The 18,669-nt window shown below is 54.7% G+C and overlaps 1 protein-coding gene and 1 long non-coding RNA gene across 5 annotated transcripts in view; one reads left to right on the top strand and one right to left on the bottom strand.

Annotated features, from left to right (window-relative positions):
- Positions 1-18,669, top strand: part of LOC146025784 (uncharacterized) — a 192,035-nt gene that overhangs the window by 103,825 nt on the left and 69,541 nt on the right. The gene's annotated exons all lie outside the window — the stretch shown is intronic.
- SEMA3F (semaphorin 3F) overlaps positions 2,661-18,669 on the bottom strand; it is a 141,996-nt gene continuing 125,987 nt past the window's right edge. For 3 of the 4 annotated variants that reach the window (XM_083155837.1, XM_083155836.1, XM_083155835.1), the window contains 15 exons: positions 18,484-18,603; positions 17,679-17,762; positions 16,487-16,580; positions 12,665-12,784; positions 12,444-12,583; positions 10,246-10,360; positions 10,092-10,161; positions 9,860-10,004; positions 7,704-7,926; positions 7,017-7,105; positions 6,221-6,262; positions 4,847-5,004; positions 4,695-4,762; positions 4,262-4,395; positions 2,661-3,753 (listed from right to left, as the gene is read on the bottom strand). In XM_083155837.1, the coding sequence (XP_083011963.1) occupies positions 3,352-3,753; positions 4,262-4,395; positions 4,695-4,762; positions 4,847-5,004; positions 6,221-6,262; positions 7,017-7,105; positions 7,704-7,926; positions 9,860-10,004; positions 10,092-10,161; positions 10,246-10,360; positions 12,444-12,583; positions 12,665-12,784; positions 16,487-16,580; positions 17,679-17,762; positions 18,484-18,603 (2,004 nt within the window). In that variant the 3' untranslated portion in view covers positions 2,661-3,351. The remainder of the gene's footprint in view (positions 3,754-4,261; positions 4,396-4,694; positions 4,763-4,846; positions 5,005-6,220; positions 6,263-7,016; positions 7,106-7,703; positions 7,927-9,859; positions 10,005-10,091; positions 10,162-10,245; positions 10,361-12,443; positions 12,584-12,664; positions 12,785-16,486; positions 16,581-17,678; positions 17,763-18,483; positions 18,604-18,669) is intronic. The other variant, XM_083155838.1, reaches the window with a different exon arrangement.

Raw genomic sequence — 18,669 nt, forward strand, 5'->3', positions numbered from 1 at the left:
GACATCAGGGGACACACTGACCTTTCCCCTCCTCCTAATACACAGACATCAGGTGGCACTGACCTCTCCCCTCCTCCTAATACACAGACATCAGGTGGCACTGACCTCTCCCCTCCTCCTAATACACAGACATTAGGTGGCACTGACCTCTCCCCTGCTCCTAATACACAGACATCAGGACACACTGACCTCTCCTCCTAATACACAGACATCAGGGGGACACAGACCTCTCCTCCTAATGATGACACTGACCTCTCCTCTCCCCTCCTCCTAATACACAGACATCAGGTGGCACTGACCTCTCCCCTCCTCCTAATACACAGACACCAGGACACACTGACCTCTCCTCTCCTCCCCTCCTCCTAATACACATACATCAGGGGGACACAGACCTCTCCTCCTAATGATGGCACTGACCTCTCCTCTCCCCTCCTCCTAATACACAGGCATCAGGACACACTGACCTCTCCCCTCCTCCTAATACACAGACATCAGGTGGCACTGACCTCTCCCCTCCTCCTAATACGCAGACATCAGGGGGACACGGACCTCTCTCCTCCTAATGATGACACTGACCTCTCCCCTCCTGCTCCAGATACAGACATCAGGGCACACTGACCTCTCCCCTCCTCCTAATACACAGACATCAGGACACACTGACCTCTCCTCCTAATACACAGACATCAGGACACACTGACCTCTCCCCTCCTCCTAATACACAGACACCAGGACACACTGACCTCTCCCCTCCTCCTAATACACAGACATCAGGACACACTGACCTCTCCTCCTAATACAAAGACATCAGGGGACACTGACCTCTCATCCTAATACACAGACATCAGGGGACACACTGACCTCTCCTCCTAATACACAGACATCAGGGGACACACTGACCTCTCCTCCTAATACACAGACATCAGGGGACACACTGACCTCTCCCCTCCTCCTAATACACAGACATCAGGGGACACTGATCTCCCATCTTCGATTTTATACAGAGATAGAGAAGAGAATGCATTTCTATGTGCTGTATACAGGAATATGGATAGTACTGTATATGAATGTATTGTACCTTTGGCAATTCCCAATAATCATACATAAGGAGGATTACATGTTACACTGACCGGAGAGCCTGGCTTCTTACCAATGATACATATCCAAGGAAGACTTTTAGTATACGTGGTGACTAGTATTGCCCCAAGTCACACACAGAGCTGCACTCAGCCAGGCCATACACACAGAACCGCACCCACACAGAACCGCACTCACCTAGGCCAGGCACACCGCATACACACAGAACCGCACCCACACAGAACCGCACTCACCTAGGCCAGGCACACCGCATACACACACAGAACCGCACCCACCCAGGCCAGGCACACCGCATACACACAGAACCGCACCCACACAGGCCAGGCACACCGCATACACACAGAACCGCACCCACCCAGGCCAGACACACCGCATACACAGAACCGCACCCACCCAGGCCAGGCACACTGCATACACACAGAACCGCACCCACACAGGCCAGGTGCTCCGTATACACACACAGAACCGCACCCACACAGGCCAGGTGCTCCGTATACACACAGAACCGCACCCACACAGGCCAGGTGCTCTGCATACGCACAGAACTGCACTCACCCAGGCCAGGCACACCGCATACGCACAGAACCGCACCCACACAGGCCAGGTGCTCCGTATACACACAGAACCGCACCCACCCAGGCCAGGCACACCGCATACACACAGAACCGCACCCACACAGGCCAGGTGCTCCGTATACACACAGAACCGCACCCACACAGGCCAGGCACTCCGTATACACACAGAACCGCACCCACACAGGCCAGGCACACCGCATACACACAGAACCGCACCCACCCAGGCCAGGCACACCGCATACGCACAGAACCGCACCCACCCAGGCCAGGCACACCGCATACGCACAGAACCGCACCCACCCAGGCCAGGCACACCGCATACACACAGAACCGCACCCACACAGGCCAGGTGCTCCGTATACACACAGAACCGCACCCACACAGGCCAGGCACACCGCATACACACAGAACCGCACCCACCCAGGCCAGGCACACCGCATACACACAGAACCGCACCCACCCAGGCCAGGCACACCGCATACGCACAGAACCGCACCCACACAGGCCAGGTGCTCCGTATACACACAGAACCGCACCCACACAGGCCAGGTGCTCCGTATACACACAGAACCGCACCCACACAGGCCAGGTGCTCTGCATACGCACAGAACTGCACTCACCCAGGCCAGGTGCTCCGTATACACACAGAACCGCACCCACACAGGCCAGGTGCTCCGTATACACACAGAACCGCGCCCACACAGGCCAGGTGCTCCGTATACACACAGAACCGCACTCACCCAGGCCAGGTGCTCCGTATACACACAGAACCGCACTCACCCAGGCCAGGCACACAGCATACACACAGAACCGCACCCACACAGGCCAGGCACACTGCATACACCCAGGCCAGGCACACCACATACACACAGAACCGCACTCACCCAGGCCAGGCACACCGCATACACACAGGCCAGGTGCTCTGCATACGCACAGAACTGCACTCACCCAGGCCACGCATACGCACCTGCACGTACACAGACAACTGTATAGAGGCCACTGAAAATATTGTATTTTACATGAACATTTGCTCTGAAACAATGTACAACAGTGGGTATTTGGAAAACAGGATATTTGTCATGAAGCGTAGACTTGTAGAGCCCTAGAACTGGCTCAGTCGTCTCATGGATACAGTGGTTGTATCTCCCTATAGCAGTACTGTCTTATTCCATCCAGTGCAGTGGGGCTTATGTACATTGGGAAGGAGACCGAGTGGGGGGTATTCCTCACCACGCCAGCGGTTTGCTGGGCAGTGGTAATGAGGGACTGGTCTGCAGTGGTTATAGGGCGACGGTCTACTACCTTTGGTGGTCCGCAGTGGCGTATAAAGGTGCAATCCCCTGCAGAGTAATGACGCAGCGATGGTCTGCAGGAATCTGGATACAGTAGAACGTCAGGCTGTCCGTGTTCCCCATGCTGAATTGTCAATGATAAGAATTACCCAGCGGAATAGTCGCCTCCTATCCTCCAAACTGGGAATTTCTGTGCCCCCAATAAATAAAGTCTGAGACCCTGAAAGGCAACTCCTCCATTATCTTTATATATATATATATATATATTTATAGTTTTATTTTTCTTATTAAAAAAAAGTTCAGGTAAAAATAAAATAAGGGTTAGTCTGAAGGAGATGCGGGGGCAGCAGGGATGGCCGGAGGAAAGTCCCAGTGAGATTCCCCCACTCTCATGTCTGCAGTTCCTCTGTGGTTGGGTGGTTCCTCCTGTTCCTGGCACGTTTCTGGTCTTGCAGATCCTTGGCATCACTATGTGCGGAGCCTGGGGGGCGCCAGTACCCCTGGCAGTATTGGTTGATGAGTCCCATCTCAGGCTGCGAGAGAAGTTGTACTAAATCATCGTAGGCCCCCGGCGGTCCGGCATGATGAGACGCAAGTGCTACCGGCGTGTCCGGGTGAAGGAGAGCGGCAGTCACCGCCTCTGCGCTCAGGATATGGAGTCGCACCCGCATCACTGTGTGCTTAAAGTTATTCTCCGTGGCGGTGCAGTGGTAGACGCCAGTGTCCGACAGCTGCAGCGACCGTATGAGAAGTCCTTGTTCAGTCTTCAGGAAGCGGCCCTCAGAGCGGAGCTGTAGGGACACAATTAGGATCATTTACAATGTTGTGGCCTACCTGTAAGAAACATTACCCCCTCCCTCAATTTGTCCAATACCAGCCCCTGCTGCTGCTGTGAGTTTGACTTTCGGTGTCTTACCGCACTTGGGGGTGGAGGACGCTGCTACCCATTAACATGAGAGAAGCTCTGAGACGTATTAGTTTCCCTGGAGCCACTACAGCGTGAGTCCCACAGCTACAATACAGGAAGCGGCCGGTAACCGGACATTGTGGCCTTGGGGGTGCACAGAATCCAGCATATAATGTAGGGGAGCAGAAACCAACTCGCACCCAAATCAGATGGTGCAGATAGGGTTCAGCCACAATAAACATTACCTGGGCTCACAATATTAGTGTATCCTTCATATTTATAGTAAACTACAGAATTTGGACTTTATAAACCAAATAATAATGAGCACTGCATATAACAGGTAATAACGCCACAACACGCGCCTCACCCCTGGGTAATGTAACCCCTCTCACCTCCTTTTTGCGGTCAGAGTTCTCTTTCTGTAGGATCCATTTGATAGAGGCTTGGGGGGAGCGAGCCTGACATTCCAGGAAGGCGGAGCTTCCTTCCACCCCGTACTGTGCCGCGTCCATCCCGTTCTTACTGGCTGCAAGAGAGATACGTGAGTGTGAGCGCACTGCTGGGACGTGTGCGATTAGGGTCGTACTGCAGCTCCCGTACCTGGCAACATATATCCCAAGGTGTAATGGACCTGATCAATGTCTGAGGGTAGTGATACCTACCCCGTGCCAGGTGCAAGGTAGTCAGCCCGCTGCATATACATATGGTGTACATGCCAACATTACGGCTCCCTGTGCATACAGCCACTCGCTGACCATTATACGGTTGGGGAGAAACCATAAGAATCTGCCATACATGATGCACTGCGTACAGTGATGGTCTCACCATTGGAATTGTAGCCTCTGCACTGCCGGATGGGGTTCCCATGTCTGACGTCCTGACGCCGGCTCCGCCTGGCAGGGACAGGAGAGGAGGGCCGTTATACACAGAGCTACATAAGAGACCGCCGCGCTATTAGGCTCCGCTGCGCCACTTACCGCTTAGAGGAGGCTGAATAGCGTGAGCAGGTCTTCCCGTCCCACGCACAGTAGGGGTCTCTGGCGAGACAGCAGTCAGCACAGGCCTCCCCATAGACATCACAGCGATGGAGGGCGATGTGGGTCACCCCAGACGCTGACGCCACATAGAGTTGTTGCTGTAAGGGGACAGCAGAATGTTATATATAATGGTAATGGCCGTTCCAGCGCCCTGCATGATTTTTTAAGGGCAAAATGTGCCCTGCCCTTGTGGCAGCGCCCCGCTAAAACAGCCTGCCTCCTCCTCTTATGGCGATACCGGGGAAGCCCGGCGACGCAGTATATAGCGGTGCCCGGCGCTTCCCTGGCAGTGGAGAGCCTTCGGTGCGGCCGGGCTCGCCCCCTTCAGTGACGACGGCGGCCGGGCCCGTCCCTTTTCTTGACAGCGGCGGCCGGGACCCGTCCCTTTTCTTGACAAAGGCGGCCAGGCCCGCCCCTTTTAGTCACGGCCTGGGCACGACCCTTTTAGTCACAGACCGGGCACGCCCCTTTTAGTCACAGACCGGGCACGCCCCTTTAGTGACGTCGGAGGGCCCGGTCCGCCCCTGTTCCTAGAAGGAACACTACACATCGGTATACAGAGAGCAGGGCGCTACATAACACGACATTATACAGAGAGCACACAGCATTATACAGAGAGCAGGGCGCTACATAACACAGCGTTATACAGAGAGCAAGGCGCTACATAACACAGCGTTATACAGAGAGCAGGGTGCTACATAACACGGCGTTATACAGAGAGCAGGGCGCTACATGACACGGCGTTATACAGAGAGCAGGGCGCTACATGACACGGCGTTATACAGAGAGCAGGGCGCTACATGACACGGCGTTATACAGAGAGCAGGGCGCTACATGACACGGCGTTATACAGAGAGCAGGGCGCTACATGACACGGCGTTATACAGAAAGCAGGGCGCTACATAACACAGCGTTATACAGAGAGCAGGGCGCTACATAACACAGCGTTATACAGAGAGCAGGGTGCTACATAACACGGCGTTATACAGAGAGCAGGGCGCTACATGACACGGCGTTATACAGAGAGCAGGGCGCTACATGACACGGCGTTATACAGAGAGCAGGGCGCTACATGACACGGCGTTATACAGAGAGCAGGGCGCTACATGACACAGCGTTATACAGAGAGCAGGGCGCTACATAACACGGCGTTATACAGAGAGCAGGGCGTTACATAACACAGCGTTATACAGAGAGCAGGGCGCTACATAACACGGCGTTATAGAGACCAGTAGCCATACACGTGTATAATAAGCCATCGCACAGATGTGTCACATTGTAGAACTTTATGCAGGAGACTAATAATCTACTTACTCTCTTTGATGAGATTTTCATCGATTTGATCGGTGCCGGAACCTAGGAGACAACGCTGGTTAGTTACGTGCTGGAGCAGAACTGGAGCCAGATCCCCCTTTTTTTTTTACTTATCGACCCAACGACTAACTAATTTCTGCAGATCTTCTTTACCACACCCATCAGCACAATAAGACAATATTAAATAAGCCTTCACTTTCCAAGAATACCCCGTGCCCAGGCAATTGGCCTTAGTGGAAGGGGCGAGGAACCTTCCCAAAGATCTCAGAAGAACCCGTGCCCAGGTACTTGGCATTAGCGGGAGGGGCGAGGAACCTTCCCAATAGTATCAGAATCCTTGCCCAGGTACTTGGCAGTAGTGGGAGGGGTGAGGAACCTTCACAATAGTATCAGAAGATTCTGTGCTCGGGTACTTGGCGTTAGCGGGAGGCGCAAGGAACCTTCTCAATAGTTTTAGAAGATCCCGTGCCCAGGTACTTGCCGTTAGCGGGAGGGGTGAGGAACCTTCCCAATAGTATCAGAAGATCCAGTTCCCGGGTACTTGGCAGTAGCGGGAGGGGTGAGGAACCTTCCCAATAGTATCAGAAGATCCTGTGATCAGGTACTTGGCATTAGCGGGAGGGGCGAGGAACCTTTCCAATAGTATCAGAAGAATCTGTGCCCGGGTACTTGGCAGTAGCGGGAGGGGCACGGAACCTTCCCAATAGTATCAGAAGATCCTGTGATCAGGTACTTGGCATTAGCGGGAGGGGCGAGGACCCTTCCCAATGGTCGGCAGGATGCTCAATGTCCTTACCTTAAATACTTCTACTTCTTCCAGGAGCAGCTCCTCCGTCTCCAGGTCATCCTTTGGCAACACAATTACCTTCTGCACGGTGCCTTGGTCTGGGGGTACACAGGAGGGGGTCAGAGGATGGGCATGGGGGCAAGGACACATATTTGTCACAGAATTATTTCTTGTTCTACTCAGTTCTTATTCCCAGCTTTCATCTGGGATATAAATAAGTGCTCTATATAAATAGTGACAGTGATCGCTCCAGAAATCATTTTCGCATGTCCTTCAAGGAAGGGCAGGAACACATTGCGGCCTGTGATCTCTCATATGGCGGCATTTTCTTTAGTTGAACATGGATGTAATTAGTAAATATGGTTTGGAGTAATTATTTCCAGCTGTCAGAGCTGGAGGACGTGAGCAGGAACTGAACGCAATTTCTGACTCCTGCATCTATTCTGTGCCACTAAATGTCAACAAGCAGCTACAGAAATGTAGACACTCATAATGTAGTTATGTAAACCACTGACATTGTCCTAGAAGCGGGTTGCGGCTGAGCGCAGGCTCCCTCCCGGGCCCGGCGGCTGAGCGCAGGCTCCCTCCCGGGCCCGGCGGCTGAGCGCAGGCTCCCTCCCGGGCCCGGCGGCTGAGCGCAGGCTCCTTCCCGGGTCCGGGGGGTAAAGGACACCTCACAGAATTGCAGCGCATTACCTGTGCCTAAGAAGAGAACCTCATAGCGCCCGTCTGATGCGTCCACCTGGTCCACGGCAATGGTGGTGAATTTGTAGTTGACGTTGGTGCGGACAAGCAGAGGCTGGCGATGGACAGGGTACACTGGGTTGTACATGACTGGGTGAGTACGCATGAAGTTGATCACTTCATCTGGGTAATCCTTGGTGGATTTCATTGAAGGAGTGAATGTACCACCCGGACACTGCATGTAGAGGATCAGAGAAGTAAAATCAGAAACAGAACCATACATAATCCATATCTCCTCTACCCCTGCAGTGCACACGTTCGACTGTATGTTACACACATGCACCTGGTACACTGGAAGCTCCCACATAACATTCATATAATTCTGCTGTACAGTCCACACATAGCCTCTTCTCATTCCCCCCTGAGCCCAGGGCCCTCCTACCGCTATGTCTGTCTGCTATTACCCAGCTATGTCTCATCCCTGCCTAGTTCCCTATAGAGTGTAAGCAGGGCCCTCCAACACTATGGCCCTTATTCTGGTTGGTGCGGCCAGAGCCGCACACGGTGCTCTGGCCGCACAAACCAATCCCCGCCCACGAGACGGATCGCCACGGCCGTCCGTACACGGACGGCTGGCGATCCGCATAAAAATGGTGGAGGCGTACGCCTCCACCATGGTGGGAGCTGCCCCCTGCATTCGATGGTCGTCGACCATCGAAGGCAGGTCCGCACGCCCCAGCAGCTCCCGCAAGCTGAGACCACACGGACAATCGTCCGTGTGCTAGCTTGTATGGGGGCTGAGAGCTGACATCCGGCGACGTCAGCTTTCCGCCCCCATGAGTTGCGTCATACCCTCATTACCATGCGTACGCCCCGCGTTTGCATGGGAACGCCCATGAAACGCAGGGCGTACACATAGGGAAATGAGGGTATGAAGCCCCTCACGCCCCTATACGCCCCCTTTGCGGCGGACGAAATACGTCTGCGGCGAAGGGGGCTGCACATGCGCAGATTGACCTCTGCGCATGTGCAGAATAAAAACATCGGCGGTACGGCCGCACGCGGGCCGTACCGTCCGAATTAGAATAAGGGCCTATGTCTGCTATTACCCAGCTTTGTCTCATCACTGCCTAGTTCCCTATAGAGTGTAAGCAGGGCCCTCCTACCGCTATGTCTGCTATTACCCAGCTATGTCTCATCCCTGCCTAGTTCCCTATAGAGTGTAAGCAGGGCCCTCCTACCGCTATGTCTGTCTGCTATTACCCAGCTTTGTCTAATCACTGCCTTATTCCCTATAGAGTGTAAGCAGGGCCCTCCTACCTCTATGTCTGCTATTACCCAGCTTTGTCTACTGCCTAGTTCGTGTAATACAGACAGTCCCAGCGTCCCCTCACTCTCAGGACACGTGTATTACAGACAGTCCTGTCTTCCACTCATTCTCAGGACACGTGTAGTATAGACAGTCCAGGTGTCCCCTCACTTTCAGGACACGTGTAATACAGACAGTCCCGGCGTCCCCTCACTCTCAGGACACGTGTAATACAGACAGTCCCGGCGTCCCCTCACTCTCAGGACACGTGTAATACAGACAGTCCCGGCGTCCCCTCACTCTCAGGACACGTGTAATACAGACAGTCCCGGCGTCCCCTCACTCTCAGGACACGTGTAATACAGACAGTCCCGGTGCCGGGATGCAGTTACCATCCCGGCGGTCGGGATCCCGGCGTTCAGAATCCCGACGCCGGAATCCCGACACTTTCTCCCTCCGTGGGTGTCCAATTAGTGTGCCGAGCGTAGCACCGTGCCCGCAAGGGGGGGCGATCCACGTCCCCCCCTTGTCGGGATTCCGGCGTCGGGATTCTGAACGCCGGGATTCAATACTGAATCCCCGGTGCCCCCTCACTCTCCGGCCCATATGGATATGTCCAGTTATGTCTACGCTGTGTACAGCAGCACTACATAGTGGTACCGCGACGTGCAAGCCGCCATCGTTGCCCCCCTGGCAGCTTATGGATAGCGGAAGCGTACACATGGGACCCACTCTACACATATGGTACAACACAGAAAGCGAGTTGGGCAAACGGATCTTGGGTAAAGGCTGGTCACCAATGTTCCCTATATGTTACTGCATAAGTAGTAGCGTGGCACATCTCTGGACTTCCTCTTACCGTGCCAGGCCGCGGATAGGGGATCTTCCCTGTATACGGCATCCACTGGTAGTTGGGTCCCTCCTTATGAGCAAAGGGTCCATTAAACACCATGCGAATGTCAGCCATGGAATAGACGCAGACTGCGGAGCCCTTGAACACGGATCTGGAGAGGAAGAACGGAAGAGCTGCTCGGTCAGAGAGATGGCGCCATCTGTACGGGCAGAGGCGGCAGGGCACATTCGCTACTCACCCGGTGGCAGAGAAGACAGCATAAATGAGGGGGTTCTTAATATCCTGCGTCTGCTGAATGAATACGTCCTCTGTGAATGCAAATCATATGTAACATTAAATAAATAGGACACTAAGGAAACGACCTTCCCGCCTAGGCCCCGATAGATACATACGCAGTTCATCGAAATGCGTCTCTATTCCGTCCTCTCCGGGCACCGAGCAGATGAGACGCGCCTTCAGGAAGGTACTCCATTTGTTCACCAGACAGCAGTGACCTCCATCGTCGTTCTAGGAGACATAGGTACATCATTTGGGATACAGCCAACCCCATCGTTACATGTGCGCATATGGCGGCGTGACACACCCGGAGACGTGAGAACCCGAGTACGGGCAACAGCAGCGTGCAGTGTGTCACTGTCAGGGATACACCCTCCAGTATAACATCATCGCTCACCATCAGCCAATAAATCTATTAGAGGACCTGGAAATGTTCCGTTGTGGCCATTACACTAATAGCTGCTGTTTAGCAAACAAGAAAACTTTCCAGCCAATCCTCTGGGACCTCTACGGTCCAAATTTAGCAAACACCAAATGCCGCAGCTGCAAAGTGATTGGCCGAATCCTCTGCACTACTGTCTGTTCGGGAACATTAGAGAACAGATAACGGAGAAGGCTCGAGACAGGTGCAGACGGATCCTCCCATAAGCTTTAGCCGGACCACTGGTCATTCGGGAATGTGATGGCTTATAACGCTGGGGGCGGGCTAGTGGTAACTGCCACACTTTGTACTCTCTGGGGTACATAGGCGGGAGATCTGGACCCTGCCGCTATCCGTAGCTACACCACTGGGATGGCAGCGTATCAGGGCAACACTGAATGAGGCCCTGTTCTCTCACGCCACTGTGCGGGCACCAGGGAGAAAGGGAACCATATCAGGGTAAGGCTGGAGGATGCCCTGTCCTCTCGCTGCACCGGCACCAGGGAGTAAGGGAACTGTATCAGGGTAAGACTGGAGGATGCCCTGTCTTCTCACCCCACGCTGTGCCGGCACCAGGGAGTAAGGGAACTGTATCAGGGTAAGACTGGAGGATGCCCTGTCCTCTCACCCCACGCTGTGCCGGCACCAGGGAGCAAGGGAACTGTATCAGGGTAAGACTGGATGATGCCCTGTCCTCTCACCCCACGCTGTGCTGGCACCAGGGAGTAAGGGAACCATATCAGGGTAAGACTGGAGGATGCCCTGTCTTCTCACGCCACTGTGCCGGCACCAGGGAGTTAGGAAACCATATCCGAGTAAGGCACGAGGATGCCCTGTGCTCTCACCCCATGCTGTTCTGGCACCAGGGAGTAAGGGCACCATATCAGGGTAAGGCACGAGGATGCCCTGTCCTCTCACCCCATGCTGTTCTGGCACCAGGGAGTAAGGGCACCATATCAGGGTAAGGCACGAGGATGCCCTGTCCTCTCACCCCATGCTGTTCTGGCACCAGGGAGTAAGGGAACCATATCAGGGTAAGACTGGAGGATGCCCTGTTCTCTCACCCCACGCTGTGCCGGCACCAGGGAGTAAGGGCACCATATCAGGGTAAGGCACGAGGATGCCCTGTCCTCTCGCTGTGCCGGCACCAGGGAGTAAGGGAACCATATCAGGGTAAGGCACGAGGATGCCCTGTCCTCTCACCCCATGCTGTTCTGGCACCAGGGAGTAAGGGAACCATATCAGGGTAAGACTGGAGGATGCCCTGTTCTCTCACCCCACGCTGTGCCGGCACCAGGGAGTAAGGGCACCATATCAGGGTAAGGCACGAGGATGCCCTGTCCTCTCGCTGTGCCGGCACCAGGGAGTAAGGGAACCATATCAGGGTAAGACTGGAGGATGCCCTGTTCTCTCACCCCACGCTGTGCCGGCACCAGGGAGTAAGGGCACCATATCAGGGTAAGGCACGAGGATGCCCTGTCCTCTCGCTGTGCCGGCACCAGGGAGTAAGGGAACCATATCAGGGTAAGGCACGAGGATGCCCTGTCCTCTCACCCCATGCTGTTCTGGCACCAGGGAGTAAGGGAACCATATCAGGGTAAGACTGGAGGATGCCCTGTCCTCTCACCCCATGCTGTGCCGGCATCAGGGAGTAAGGGAACCATATCAGGGTAAGGCTGGAGGATGCCCTGTCCTCTCGCTGTGCCGGCACCAGGGAGTAAGGGAACCATATCAGGGTAAGGCACGAGGATGCCCTGTCCTCTCACCCCATGCTGTTCTGGCACCAGGGAGTAAGGGAACCATATCAGGGTAAGACTGGAGGATGCCCTGTTCTCTCACCCCACGCTGTGCCGGCACCAGGGAGTAACGGAACCTTATCAGGCAAAGACTCACCAGGCAGACCCGTCCGATGCGGGAATAGATGGTTGGACTGTGGGGGGAGTCTGTGGACTTTTCCCGGAAGAAGAAGTACAGTTTGTCATCGTTTCTCTCTGCGCTGTCGGGAATGAGCTGCACATGTACAAATGCTGGGTCTACAAGACAGAACAAAGCTGGTTACAGAACCCGCGGCAGATCCGCAATACACCCGGCTTCAGTGTCTGGTGGCTCCTCACCATTCAGCCAGCGGGAGTTGTACTGGTCCGTCCTCATGGCCGCCTGCTTGCCCATGGCTCTAAAGATGGCAGCGTCCGTGCCCATGAAGTCTATGTAGACGCCGGAGTAGAGCTCCTCACCTGGAATGAAGGATACGCAGGTACATTCGGTGGGAATGGTGACACGCTCAGCACTGCTCTATATGCTGGGGAACACTCTGACTGACGCTTATCACGCTGGCTTGTAGCCCAGCAGCTGCTCCTGATTAATTAGAGAGTCCCGACCTCGGATTGTAAGGAAAGCCCCTCAGGTGGCGGGCGAAGGGAGGGGTCACGCGGCGGGTCCCTCTCGGGGGGGCAGGCGGATTAGCGGGAAGGAGATCTGGCAGGCTTATTTTCCCCCCAGATGGACCTCTCCTCAGAACCTGCAGCTGCTCACACGCACACAGTCTGTGCACCATTAACCCATCATGCCTCAGTCTGAGCTAAGGATTATGGGATAGATCTAAATGGACAAAGTCCAAGGAAAGCACCACAATGGTACGGATCCCACACTCGCTGGTCATTGCCTGGATCTATTCTTACAGCCAGTCTGGCTATAATCGAGGCAGGAGAGCTGCGTCCCGCTTTACAGTCTGGCACAATGGTGACAAGTGCGGCACTTGTGCAGGACCCGCAGTGTTACAGGGTTAATAAGAGACGTAGCACTTGGTGTCAGATTCTGCTGCCTATGTTGGACGCTTGCTTTATTATGTGGTTGTGTCACATTACGCATTGTGTGGAGACACCACAAGGACGGGGTTCAGCTGCATGTGCAACATATCACCTCAACTGTATTAAATATGAACTGGGCGTTCCTGGGTGGTGACTGGGAGGGGGCTTATTGCAGGCACAGAGATGGTCTATATTATGGGCGGTGGCTGAGCGTAGGCACAGAGATGGTCTGTATTATGGGCGGTGGCTTAGTGCAGGCACAGAGATGGTCTATATTATGGGCGGTGGCTGAGCGTAGGCACAGAGATGGTCTGTATTATGGGCGGTGGCTTAGTGCAGGCACAGAGATGGTCTGTATTATGGGCGGTGGCTGAGCGCAGGCACAGAGATGGTCTGTATTATGGGCGGTGGCTGAGCGCAGGCACAGAGATGGTCTGTATTATGGGCGGTGGCTTAGTGCAGGCACAGAGATGGTCTGTATTATGGGCGGTGGCTTAGCGCAGAGATGGTCTGTATTATGGGCGGTGGCTTAGCGCAGGCACAGAGATGGTCTGTATTATGGGCGGTGGCTTAGCGCAGGCACAGAGATGGTCTGTATTATGGGCGGTGGCTGAGCGCAGGCACAGAGATGGTCTGTATTATGGGAGGTGGCTGAGCGCAGGCACAGAGATGGTCTGTATTATGGGCGGTGGCTTAGCGCAGGCACAGAGATGGTCTGTATTATGGGTGTTCCTGGGCGGTGGCTTAGCGCAGGCACAGAGATGGTCTGTATTATGGGCGGCGGCTGAGCGCAGGCACAGAGATGGTCTGTATTATGGGCGGCGGCTGAGCGCAGGCACAGAGATGGTCTGTATTATGGGCGGTGGCTGAGCGCAGGCACAGAGATGGTTTGTATTATGGGCGGTGGCTGAGCGCAGGCACAGAGATGGTCTGTATTATGGGCGGTGGCTGAGCGCAGGCAGAGATGGTCTGTATTATGGGCGGTGGCTGAGCGCAGGCACAGAGATGGTCTGTATTATGGGCGGTGGCTGAGCGCAGGCACAGAGATGGTCTGTATTATGGGCGGTGGCTGAGCGCAGGCACAGAGATGGTCTGTATTATGGGTGGTGGCTTAGCGCAGAGATGGTCTGTATTATGGGCGGTGGCTTAGCACAGGCACAGAGATGGTCTGTATTATGGGTGGTGGCTTAGCACAGAGATGATCTGTATTATGGGCGGTGGCTGAGCGCAGGCACAGAGATGGTCTGTATTATGGGTGGTGGCTTAGCGCAGAGATGGTCTGTATTATGGGCGGTGGCTTAGCACAGGCACAGAGATGGTCTGTATTATGGGTGGTGGCTTAGCACAGAGATGGTCTGTATTACGGGCGGTGGCTCAGCGCAGGCACAGAGATGGTCTGTATTACGGGCGGTGACTCAGCGCAGGCACAGAGATGGTCTGTATTATGGGCGGTGGCTCAGCGCAGGCACAGAGATGGTCTGTATTATGGGCGGTGGCTCAGCGCAGGCACAGAGATGGTCTGTATTATGGGCGGTGGCTCAGCGCAGGCACAGAGATGGTCTGTATTATGGGTGGTGGCTCAGCGCAGGCACAGAGATGGTCTGTATTATGGGCGGTGGCTGAGCGCAGGCACAGAGATGGTCTGTATTATGGGTGTTCCTGGGCAGTGGCTTAGCGCAGGCACAGAGATGGTCTGTATTATGGGCGTTCCTGGGCGGTGGCTTAGCGCAGGCACTGAGATGGTCTGTATTATGGGCGTTCCTGGGCGGTGGCTTAGCGCAGGCACAGAGATGGTCTGTATTATGGGCGGTGGCTGAGCGCAGGCACAGAGATGGTCTGTATTATGGGCGGTGGCTTAGCGCAGGCACAGAGATGGTCTGTATTATGGGCGGTGGCTTAGCGCAGGCACAGAGATGGTCTGTATTATGGGCGGTGGCTTAGCGCAGGCACAGAGATGGTCTGTATTATGGGCGGTGGCTTAGCGCAGGCACAGAGATGGTCTGTATTATGGGCGGTGGCTTAGCGCAGGCACAGAGATGGTCTGTATTATGGGCGGTGGCTTAGTGCAGGCACAGAGATGGTCTGTATTATGGGCGGTGGCTTAGCGCAGGCACAGAGATGGTCTGTATTATGGGCGGTGGCTTAGCGCAGAGATGGTCTGTATTATGGGCGGTGGCTGAGCGCAGGCACAGAGATGGTCTGTATTATGGGCGGTGGCTTAGTGCAGGCACAGAGATGGTCTGTATTATGGGCGGTGGCTTAGCGCAGGCACAGAGATGGTCTGTATTATGGGCGGTGGCTTAGCGCAGGCACAGAGATGGTCTGTATTATGGGCGGTGGCTTAGCGCAGAGATGGTCTGTATTATGGGCGGTGGCTGAGCGCAGGCACAGAGATGGTCTGTATTATGGGCGGTGGCTGAGCGCAGGCACAGAGATGGTCTGTATTATGGGCGGTGGCTTAGTGCAGGCACAGAGATGGTCTGTATTATGGGCGGTGGCTTAGCGCAGAGATGGTCTGTATTATGGGTGGTGGCTTAGCGCAGGCACAGAGATGGTCTGTATTATGGGCGGTGGCTTAGCGCAGGCACAGAGATGGTCTGTATTATGGGCGGTGGCTGAGCGCAGGCACAGAGATGGTCTGTATTATGGGAGGTGGCTGAGCGCAGGCACAGAGATGGTCTGTATTATGGGCGGTGGCTTAGCGCAGGCACAGAGATGGTCTGTATTATGGGCGGTGGCTGAGCGCAGGCACAGAGATGGTCTGTATTATGGGCGGTGGCTGAGCGCAGGCACAGAGATGGTCTGTATTATGGGCGGTGGCTTAGCGCAGGCACAGAGATGGTCTGTAATATGGGCGGTGGCTTAGCGCAGGCACATGGATGATCGCCTGTTACATACATAGGTGTTACACTCAGTAGAAGATGCACCTATCATGGGGCGGATGAAATGGTCCATGGTGCAACCAATGGTGGCATCCTGTGTCTACAGCTGGCACACCTGGGACCAGAGAAGGGTTTCTAGCGGCATTTGCCCTGTGACCTGTCCATTTTTGACTAAGTAAATGGCCAGATTTGGTCACCTATAGAGGACATTCCGTGCAGGGTCACAGCAGCAGATGCTGACACTTACTGACGAGTGCCGACACACTATCCAGCTTGGGGTCGTAGGCACATTTTCCTTTCCCCGACTCCACACGATCTGGGTCCAGGTTAAAGATGTAATCCTATGGGAGAAGAAGCAGAGGGGATTAGGGGACTGCTCAGACAATTCCTGCACTCATGATACTCTGTAGGACCCTCTGTCCTACACATTCAGGTCTCCATATGGAAATCTGCAGTTGGGATGAGAATAGGGCGTTGTGCCAGCAGTTCAGCGGATGCAGAAATAATGCGGGATCGGAATACAGGGGACGCCCAACCCATGAAGACAAGGAAGCTCCTGAGGAAGTGCAGACATAATGAATGCGAACTGGTGGTGACCAAGAAGAGGACGATGGGGCACAAGTGACACGCGGCGCACTACAGACAGGACTGCGCCATACATCAGCTGCATCTGTCCCATAGGAGAACATCTGATCCCTGTCCCGCTGAATTTACAATCGAAGGCAACATACGGTTCTCTGTGGCACCAAACAGGTTGCGGAGTCAGGAGGCGGCCATCCGGTATATGCACATATGATGGTGCAGTATGTGGGAGCAGGCCCTTCAGCAACCACCTACAGTATACGCTTCCAGCAGGCTGGGGCCATAGTATGTCCGGGGATGATGTGCACCCAGAGATGAGGAAGTGGGGTGCAGGGGGGGGGGGGGGTGTGTCACCTATCAGACATTGAGGGTTACTTGGGATCATGTGAACCACGGGATGAGGAAGTGGGGTGCACATTGGTGGTGTCCTGCGATTGTGCCCCCGGGATGAGGAAGTGGGGGGTGGGGGGGTTGTCACATATCACAAATTGGGGCGTTCCAGGATTATATGGACTCCAGTAGGAGAAAGTGAGGCGCAGGGCGGGTGTGTGTGTGGGTGTCTGTGTGTGACCTATTACACATTGTGGGTGTCCTGGGATTATGCGGAAGCGAGGCGCGCGGGGGGGGGGGGGGGGTCACATTACACATTGGGGTGTTCCAGGATTATGTGCACCCCGGGATGAGAAAGTGGGGTGCAGGGGTTCCCTCAGGACACGCTGGGGGAGACCAGATATTTGGATAGTGGTCACACGCTCTATTCCGACCACCTGACACACTGACAGGAGGGAGAAAATGTGGTCATTGCCCCAGTATTCGGATGGGGAAGGGGGCTCCGTGGCCCCTGGGAGTGGCCCCACCTTGTAATCAGCTGGTGCAGGGCTGGGCGGCATATCTGCTGCTCTGCTGCCTCTTCCTCCGGGGGATGCTGTGTGCTCTGAGGCCTGAGGAGAGGAGCAGGGCGATAAGAGTTAGAGCTGAGGCATGAGGGACGAGGAGGAGGAGGAGGAGGAGGAACACTGCTGGGGTGCGAGACACGAGACGGATGCTGGACACACAGAGGCACAAATGGAAACTCCGCCCCTGACCGGGGTGTTAGTGTACACGGGACACGTGTAACATGTACAGCACATGACGTGCACACAGACACGGATTACACAGACATGCAGACGGAGCTGGAACATGTCATTTTCATGCAGCACAAGATGAAAGGAGCAGAATACATAGAACACTGCAGGTAAATCTTGCAATACAGAGCGACCTCTGACCCTTCACTTGACCCTACACTGCCATTTAACCCTCAGTGTAGTATCTATTACCTGGAATGGTGTACCCTGAGGTGTCTGTATGTGCCGGTGCTAGGCCTATGCGATGCCTGCCATCCCCTCACTACGTTATGCCTGGCCCGGATGGCACCTGTGTTACTGATCCCCCCCCCCCCCCCGAGCCTATTAGTGTATAGAATCCATTACTATGGTCTGGAAGGCTATTCATGCTGAGTATGGCCGCAATGTGCGTGGTCTGAATATCCTGCCACATAACATGTACTCTACGTCTGTCCTCTGGGAAATGAGATCCCTGCAGATAGGACGCACCGTCAGAGCTCACCAGTGCCCGGCTGCTGCCAGCAAGGGCGGCTGGTGGTCCGCGGTGCCAGTACAGTACCTGTGCTTTGCGTCCGCGGTTGATATACGTGCAGACGGGATTATACGCCCCTGTGCCGCACACGTAGAGGTGAGTCCTGTTCCAGGGCTGGATTAGACGGATAAAGTTTCCACATTCACCCTGCGAATGACAAAGAAGGAATAGAGAATGGCAGAAGCACCGGGATAGGGGAAGAAACGGGAGATG

This window comes from Crinia signifera, chromosome 8 (genome assembly GCF_055691185.1).
Source record: "Crinia signifera chromosome 8, ASM5569118v1, whole genome shotgun sequence".
Lineage (NCBI taxonomy): Eukaryota > Metazoa > Chordata > Amphibia > Anura > Myobatrachidae > Crinia > Crinia signifera.